A 9859-nucleotide genomic window follows, 5' to 3' on the forward strand; every position below is an offset into this window, starting at 1 on the left:
ACAAGCTTGTGTGAAAGGGATAGATATTTATGTCAAATTTATCATTAACATTGTTGACAGCCGTTTTTACTGCTTTACTGTTTGCCAATCGATATTCTTCGTCTGCTTTTGATAGCGGTTCTGATGAAGTTCTTACTGTCGTCTATAATGAATAATGTGATTCTTTATGTGTTACAAGGCTTTGTTGTGCAATAAAATATTGTCATGACTTGTTTTGTGTTTTGATTTTGAATTTTAAAGTGGATGTGTGATTTTAGACGGGGAATTAAGGTACTTTGACATCAATTAGAGTATAAAGGTATTTATCAGAGAAGTTTTTTTGTTGTTTTAGAAAATGCATTTTACACATGTGCTTGATTTCTTACTGCTGATATGGTGCAAACATTTATGTATTGGTGTTGTCACATTCTAAAAATGATTACATTTATTGTTATCATTATTATTTAGATGTTTTCGTTTATTGTAAGAACACTGTCCAATTCTCTCGTTTCATCTGATAATTTATTATTGTGCATGTGACTATTTTTAAAAACAACTTAACATTAGATGTACGTGATAATCTTTTATACCATACCGTTGAATCGACAACATATTTATTGAGTTAGGTGAAAAGAAATTTCAACAGACAATCGGAATGCTAATTGGTCATTTGTGTGAACCAGTAGTACAAGCAGACTTGTTTGTGTTCAGATATTTAATCAGAAATCGCACAAAAGCTTCTCATTTACTGTACGAAAGAAACAAAAAACATTTTGCATAGTTCTTAAAAAAAGAAAAATCATAAAAATAATAAACTCCGAGGAAAATTCAAAACGAAAAGTCCCTGATCAAATAGTTAAATCAAAGACTCCAACATATAAAACGAAGGACAACAACTGTCCTATTACTGGCATTTTCTTAAGTAGAGAAAAGGTGGATCAAACCTTGGTTTATAGCTGATTAAACCTCTCCCTTGTATGACAGTCGCATTAAAATCTATTATATCGATAACGATGTGTGAACAAAACTCACAAACACAAAAGGTAAAAATGTCAAAATCTGGATATAGCAGTCAGCATCATGTTTTAATCTTAATCACTATACAAACAAACAAATATGTAAACAAGCATCTACCATGGCACAATAACACAATGACGGGGTGTATAAGTACAGAGCAACATCATATGTATCAAAGAAACTCAAAAAGTCATGTAGAGAAAGCATATGAACAATCCCAATAACATAGTGACGGATGCATAAATACAGAGCCACGTCATATTTAACAAAGAAACATAAAAAATGATATACAAGAATACAAAAAAAAAAAAAAAAAAATAACAGAAAAATAAACAATGACGGGATGTACAAGTACAGTGCCACATCAAATGGATACCATCAAAACAGTCGTAAAATAAGATTTATTAGACAAATACAAGAATACTATAACCTTTTTTACATGTAAGATGATAAACAACGTCAGTATCCAGATTCTACACTACAAGACCATCGTGTTTTATTTGTGATTTAGATTCTGATAATTTGTCAACAAGGTATTGGTACCTTTTTTAACTTAAAGAAAAATACAGTTTAGGAAGGAGTTTTTCTCTTACAAGGCTTTACCACAGCTGTGACAATGACTGCACTCTATATAGGTGTCGATTGTGTAATGTTTGTTAACATATTGATTCTTTTGTTCACCTAAATATTTGACTGCATTATATATAATGCCGTATATTGAAAAATTAAATCGAAGGCAATATTGGTCAAATTCATAAAATTGAAACTACCAAATCAATGCTACTAATAAATGTTAAGAGCCATATGTTACGTCATCAGTTAATATATATTATGAATTGTTTGCAAGTTATTTTCTTACTTAAAATATTTATGTGTTTTTCTCTTTTCTCTCTGAAACATATTTATTCACTTTAATAGAAATTACAGGGGTTCCAATAGCAGCTGAAGCATGGCGAGCTCTTCTGAACAACCACCGCCATATTCGCCACCCGATCAACAACAAGGGCAACAACCAAGACAACAACCAGAACAACAACCAGGGCAACAATATATTCACAGATTTGTTCAACAGAACCCACTGGGTTTCTTTCAATCCAATCCTCCCAAAGAAGGATACAGTGATATTTCCAGTGGCTATGGATATACTCAGCAACCCCAGATGGCGCCACCAATGATGAATACCACAACTACTAATGTAGTAGTAAGTACTGTTTTGAATACCAGAAGGCTGCAATGGTAGCAATTTTGATGATTATATATTTTGTATGTATTGATACTTTGAAAATTGTGATTATTCTATAATTTGAATGCATTATTTTTTCACGCATTATTATCTAGATTGAATAAAACGTAAAGCTAAAGAGTTGTATACTGATATATGAATTGATGAAAATTAAAATTAAAAAATGAAAGTTTAGGTTGTATTTAATACTTGGTCATGGCTATATTGAAATACATCGAAATAACTTCCACAGTGAAAATTAATATCATGATTTTTTAATTCGACAGGTGTGTCAGCCACAAGCAGGACAAACAATAATCATAAATCCAGCTCCGTACAGCTATATGACACCAGCAGTTTTGACCTGTTTGTTTTGTTGCTGGGTCACTGGTATTGGAGCTATCGTTGCGGCATCTATGGTAATAAATAAATCATGTTAATTTAATATCAAATTAATTTTATCAAGCAAACAAATAAGACGATATCAAAATCATTAGTTGAAGAATTACGAAATCCTTATGAACATGAAAGGACAAAAGGAAACCCCAAAACAAAAATCAACAAATCTTTTAATAATAAACATTATGACAAAGATAACTGTTTGAAAGTTTCACATTCACTAAATACAAGAACATGCCAACGAGGTAATAAAAAAATATAATTTGAAATAATGAAAAACCACAGAAAAATGAGCATAACACAAATTACAAAAAAAACCCTGAAATTAAGATTTCAGAAACCAGAATTGGATTGTGAGTGATTTTGCATGGTAACTAATTTCCTTTACAATATATTTGTACGACATGTTGTTATTCATAGTCAAAATTCGACAATAGATTGTACTCAAACAACGAAAACAATAGAACATTTTTGTACCTACTACAAGTCGAACATATCCATTGTCATGTGTGACACAGAATTTCATAACGGTCTAATGCTTTAAAGTTTTATTGTTCTTGGGCAAATAATGTTTTATCGAAACAACGTAGTATTCTCCCTTTTGTAGTCATTTTTTGTCAACAGTTGTTATTACATGTAACTCTCCTTTATTATTTACAGTCTCAAAGTCAAGCTATTGAAATGAAATACGACGAGGCAAGAAAGTCAGCGGCCATAGCTAGAATCCTTACTCTTGTGACCATTTGTTGTGGTATTGGTGGTTATATTATTCTTATAGCAGTGACAGCAACCAAGTAATACAGCTGAATTGGAGTTAGCCCGGTGATTCTGTTTTAGACAACAGAAATCTCATTGTTATAAAAGTAACATTTAATTAATGGAAATGTTATTTGACTAATTTGTAAATAGTCGAATTGTTGATGTTTCCGTAACAACACGTGCATGTGTGCAAATGTTAAAACATTTTTGGGTGTAAATAGTGTCACATTTCAAAATTGTTTTATTCTGCAATCATCAAACTTTTTTCAGAAATAAGGATACAAATAAATGTAAGGCGTTTTTTATTTTTATTTTTTCTTGTAAATATAATATTTTGTTATCAAACTCCTATGTAGGAAGAGCCTTAATATTACTGCTAAAATCTCAGTTCATTTTGGAATCGTCTTTGGAATACATGATTGTTTTATGCCTATTTTTTTTTTTTAAGGAAAATAGTTCAAAACTAAAAACAATGCAAAACATTACATAGAAATTGCAGGATGAAATAAATGTCAAAGCGGAAAATACATTAAATCTGACTTGTTTCGAAAGTCTCGCTTTGTTTATTAAGGTGGTACCCAACACTTTCAATAAAGTTAATTTGGCTCCTTTAATTTTCAAAAAAAATTGTCAAAGTATTTACTTTGACCCTCTAACAAAAATATAAAAATTTCAAAAAATTTGAACCAACCGTTTTGTCAGAAAAATTACACTGGTTATGTAGCAATTTGACAAACACCCATTTTGATCATTGAGAAGCTTAATATTCCTTTTACAACACAACGTAATTAAAACGATTAGCTGACTTTACAGATTTATCTTCCTGTAGTGTAAGGTATCATCTTAAGCTAAAGATAGTACACATACATCTTATATTTTCAGACAAAGCACAGATATTATATATATGTTTTTCCTAGAAAATTAATATTCAATCTTACAATATTTTAATAATGTCTTGAAATTGGGTTTTTTTTAATATGTAGAGTATTTCATCATACTATTATTTGTATATACATGAAGAGGATAAGACGACAGTGGAATAAACCGTATGACAGCCAATATAATGATAATTGAACTCGTACTTTGTTATTTTTAAAAGAGAACGATTTCTTTTTAAAGACAAATTGAAAACTGTAATTCATATTCAATTTAACTGATATTTTTTTTAATTGAAGTCAAGTCATGCATGTTACTTCAAAAAATGTTTAATTGTTTAATCATGTCAATTGTTCAAAATGTCTTAATATAATTTGAAGTCATATGATATCGCAATTATAAAATTTAGATTATGAAATCGGTTTTTTTCAAATGATATTATTTGTGACTGTACTAATTGTTTGGATTGTAATTTGAATGGTATTTCTCGCTGCTGAATTGGTTATGTTGGGTTTATTGTTATTTGTTAAATTGTCATATCTTTATATCGTTATTTGCTGTTTATAATGTTAAATTACTTGAAACACTAAGGTTGTTCTGAGCTCTGGTATAGATTGTTTAAATGATATGTGATCACGACTTTTTCGGAATCTGCAACTTCGAGATGTTACCTTCCAATGTGTTGAATAAAGCGTCACTTATGAGTCAAATTATTATCCTGGTATTTTATTATACGGTACCATACAGGTATATCACTGTAATTTCTTATATGTACTTTCTCATTCCACTGATCCAGATTTGATATGGAAAGGCTGAGATGTCAAAGTCTAGTATGGAAGTGTCTTGTATAGTCCCAAATATCGATAGTGGAATTATTATAGTGTGTTGTTCTTAAAATGGAATATCTTCTTCATTATCTCCTGACTTCATTTACAACATTTTAAGATCTACATCATATATATTATATTTCTATGGTTTGTTCATTGATTGGCTGATTTAATAGATGATTGGTTTATTGCAAATTATGTTAAGCATTTACGGACGAGATCAAATGAAAGTTAAAATGAAATATATGTTTTGTCGATCTGGATATTAACGAGCTGAATATTTTGGCTGCTTTGAAACGGAGACTATACCGCTATGGGTTCAAAACCATAAAAACATTTGTCTAATTACACATCAGTGTATAACACAAATGGAAAGGTTAATTGTTGTGTGCAGTTACCTCAAATATTGTCAATAGCATATCAACCCACAGTTTGATCGAAGGTAGATAAATCAAGAAACTTATAAATGAGTCTTAGAGAGAAACAAAAACCCACACCAGACAAAAAGGAAAGCCCAATTTCCCCAAAAAAACATCTACATATAACCTTAGATTTAAAAACAGCGAATTACACCAAAATCCTTGGGAAATCCTAATGTTGCTCATAGTGAGATAGTTCAAACCCGGTAAAAAGTAAAATGTGTTAGAAGAGGAAGGGATTGTTGTAACGACAATACGATAGTTTCGGGATACGATAGCTAGTTTAATCTGTCGTGTGACTTCAATCATCAGAATGACCAGAATGTAGACGTCATCACTTCCAACACATTTTGACCGTACGGTTGAAAACAATTGATGCTCATGAATAAATTAATTTAAGACAATTTGTTTTCTTATTTGAATTGTTTTACGTGTTATCAGGCTCATTGTTGAATGCAGTAAAGTGCTGCTGAACATTTTTTTCTAATTGCAATTGCAAGTCATACAACATCTCCTTATTTTGATATTAGAACTTATTACACATTAAAAAGTAATTATTTCGTTCTAAACAATGGTTTCTTTCTATAAAAAAATAACACTATTCTAATTTGCAAAAATGTTGATAAAATCATTTGGAACAGAGAAATGGAAACAGTATCTGTTTGAGAGTATTTTCAGAAAATAATTTTCACTTTACGTGACAAAATACACAAACATGTTTGCTTGGTTATAAAATATAATAAAAAAAACTCCTATAGTTAAAACATCCTTTTCTGTATGTTTTGGGGTGAAAATTGAATCATAGTATCTGATTTATTATTGTTTGTTTTATTCGCATTGGAAAACATTCCATGCATACTCAGGAGCATAGTAAATTAACAATAGACCAGGATGAAGGGTTTTTGGGATAGAGAATATAAACTTCGACTGTTAATAAAGCAATATTGGATAAGGGCACACATTTAGCATAAACAAATCCTAAAGGAGGTGTTCCAAAAGTTCTATACCATGTGTGGCACTTTTTCTATTAAACGCATTGAGTTTTCCATCCCCATCCTGGCTGCATACTCATGATATAGTAATCAAGGAACCATATATCATATGTATTTACTTTATAAATGCATTGTATTGAAAAAAGGGCAAATGAACCCATGTTTAGTTGACCCTGTTAGCAAATGGTATAAGGCAAAAGTGTTATATTTGGCGGACAGTTCATAATCATATATCATATGTAATATTTATATTTAATGCATCATTGTAGAATAAATTCGACTTACAATCAAATGGGATATCAATGATTTTTATTTATCAAATTGATTTTGACTGTTTTGGGAAGTGGGATAAGGAATAGATCAGCTATGAGCAGACCTACGAATTCAACAACATTATGTAGCCAATATAGTAGTATATTTATATAAATATCAATGTATATCCTTTGAGAATTGTAAGAAAATTGGCCTCACCAAAACGTTAGTGTTCACATCGCTTAGATTTGCATGTGAAGCGATGACCTTATTCATTCTATTTTTCGTCTTCAGCGCAGAATATTCCGGAAGGGAAGCACAATATCTGAGGAATGTTCAAACTCTAAGTCGAAAAAAAAACTGACAATGTCCGGACACAAATCGAAAAACAAAGATTAAGAAGCATGCATTTAAAGACTGTCATTCCTCTTTATTTAATCAGTTGGTGTATCATAGTTTGTTTGTATGAATAAATCTAAAAGATATATCAAATAAAATTTTGGCAATGGTTCAAAACACATTTACAAAATATAAAAATATAATAGAAGACTACAGTTCTGTCAACAAAATCTTATTTATAAATATAGATTATACAGACGGTATAAATTGTTAAAACCTTCGTGCTTCATCAAACAAAAATTGTTCAATTGAATAGAAGTTACGAAGTATTTGCAGGTATTGGGGTCTAATTTGTGATTTAAGTTTGGTTCACAAGCGGTTATGTGTTTTTTTATTGGAAACTGTAAATGTAAAATAATGATTTAAAACTGCAGTTTCACGAGATTAAGAAAAAATTACATTATCCATTAAAAAAACCACCAAAAGCCCAGCTGACCATTCAAAAACATCTTATATCTCCCCCACTTTTTTCTGTGGTCCTGTGTTTACTTTGATGACCTTGAGTTTTGTGCACTTGTTTGTTTTTTCAAAGTTTTTTGCGACGTCTGTACTAAAGCGTTTTTATTTCCTCTCTGTATCTTTTGTTTACTGTTACATAGATCATTCAAAAGTTAAGACATTTATATTAGATGAACAGGGGAATGTGAAACTGTTTTTTGTATTCAAACAAATTTTATAAAATAAACGTTTATTTCCATGTATTTATCAAATGTGTGTTTTGACTACAGATGAGATAACTACCAAAATAGAATCCCACATGAACACAGCCAATACCGTAAAGTCAACTTTTCGTGTGGATTTCTTTTCTTGATAAGAACGATGAGTTTGATCTAATCAATTTAAGCATGCCTAAAGAACTTTTGAGTTGATGCTAGGGGTAAGATTTATAATTTTTATGCAATAACAGGTGTTAATGTACTTCCCAGTATGTCCTGTGATATAACACAAATACTGGTTGGAAAAAGTTCCAAATCCTGTTAAGCAGTACACTGTAATCAGTGAAAAATCTTTCGATTTATAGTGTTATACGTATGTATCCCCTTGGACTTGGAATTACTTTTATTCTTGATGTTTTTTCCTCAATTTGTTCCACAAGCAAGTATCTCATACAAATTTAAAACTTTCACGGATATAGCAAGTAGAGCAAGGCATATTTCATCTGAAAATACTTCAATCAGTCAGTCTATTGAAAAAAGATTTAACCAAAATGTATTACAATTATGTTTAAGTTATGTAAATAGTGATAAGCCTTTATCATTAATCTCCTTGAATTTCCGGTCGGATAGGCCAACTTTTTAGAATGTATTAATAAACCTATTGGCATATGTATTGAATAAATCTCAATTCATAATTGTAATATGAAAATAGAATAATTGGTTGATAATTATTTTACAACCCGTTTAACTATATATGTAAACGTTCTTACATTTCAAATTTTCAAGATACAAGATACAAGTAACACTGAAAATGTAGGTATGTTGCATGTGTAGCTGAACCCTTTTAAAGTGTTTTACCTCCACCCTTTTCCATCCCCCCAAAAAAAACAAAAGAAGGGTTTTTATTTGAAGGAAAATTTATTTTTACATATGAAACATTGATATTTGAAATTTAATGATCCCATGACAACAGCAGTAATGAGAATTCTTAACCCGACAATAGAACAGACATTAGCAGAAGGTCACCAATAGGTCTTCAATGCAAAGAGAAACTCCCGCACCAGGAGGTGTCCTTCAACTAGCCCCTAACCAAATATCTTTACTAGTTCAGTGATAATGGACGTCATACTAAACTAACACTTATGAATACATGTACATGTATTTTAAAATGTGAAATTAATGTAAATAAAATATCAATGTGCTAAGGATTTTTACGCATTTGGTAGAGTCAGCATGAGTTTTGATTTTTGCTTGTAATAGATGCCTCTGTAGAAAAAGAAAATGGTTGATGATTTTCGACTATAAGCGTTTCCTCAATCATTCAGTTCTGCCTTATCTAAGGATCTCGTCCATAGAAAATGATTTTAATTGTTTTGTCTCCTTTCCTTAGTGTTTCGTGATAGTTGAAAGAACACCATTTCCTTTGGTTGTATGGTTGTTATGGTTGTATCGTTTGTATTTATGTTGGCGTTTGTTTTTGTTGCAGTTCAAGTGATCTGTTTCAATAGGGTTTTGTTTTTAACCCACATTTGTTTTTTTCTCTTAATCGTTTAATCACTTTTGAATAGCGATATACTACTTTTAATACCTTTCTTTGGTAGATTAGATGTTTGTTTTTTTTAATGTTTCATATTTTCTCATTAAGCTGAAAAATTTACGTCTTGGCTGCTTCTGATAGTTAGTGGTCCAGGTAATGTAGTTTGTTCGCTAATAAAAAGGAAAAGTCAATATCGGACATATTATATTAACATCTACAATGTACATATAATAGGCACCATACGTGTGTTTCAGTTGTAATAAATTGTCTTATTTTGTCTTGTCCTGAAATACTTGACCTTTGATCTAAGTTGTAAGATAAGATTTTGTTCTGGTCAGCAGAAGCTAATCCAATGACGATCTCATTTCACCAATGAAAAAGTATCTTACATCTAATACCTTATTTATTATATGTCCGTTATCTAACGAAAAATGATGCTTGTAATTCTGAATGCCAGACGCACATTTCTTCTATAAAAGATAAATCAGTGACTCTCGAATAAAGGAAATTGAAAGACTTAATCAA

General features: G+C 30.6%; 1 protein-coding gene across 1 annotated transcript; it reads left to right on the top strand.

Annotated features, from left to right (window-relative positions):
* Positions 1-1917: 1917 nt before the first annotated feature.
* Positions 1918-5075, top strand: LOC143081650 (uncharacterized). Its single transcript, XM_076257415.1, has 3 exons — positions 1918-2197; positions 2506-2637; positions 3278-5075. The coding sequence occupies exons 1-3, from the start codon at positions 1946-1948 to the stop codon at positions 3413-3415; spliced, it is 522 nt and encodes a 173-aa protein (XP_076113530.1). The 5' UTR covers positions 1918-1945; the 3' UTR covers positions 3416-5075.
* The last annotated feature ends 4784 nt before the right edge of the window (positions 5076-9859 follow it).

Source organism: Mytilus galloprovincialis, chromosome 7 (assembly GCF_965363235.1).
Source record: "Mytilus galloprovincialis chromosome 7, xbMytGall1.hap1.1, whole genome shotgun sequence".
NCBI lineage: Eukaryota > Metazoa > Mollusca > Bivalvia > Mytilida > Mytilidae > Mytilus > Mytilus galloprovincialis.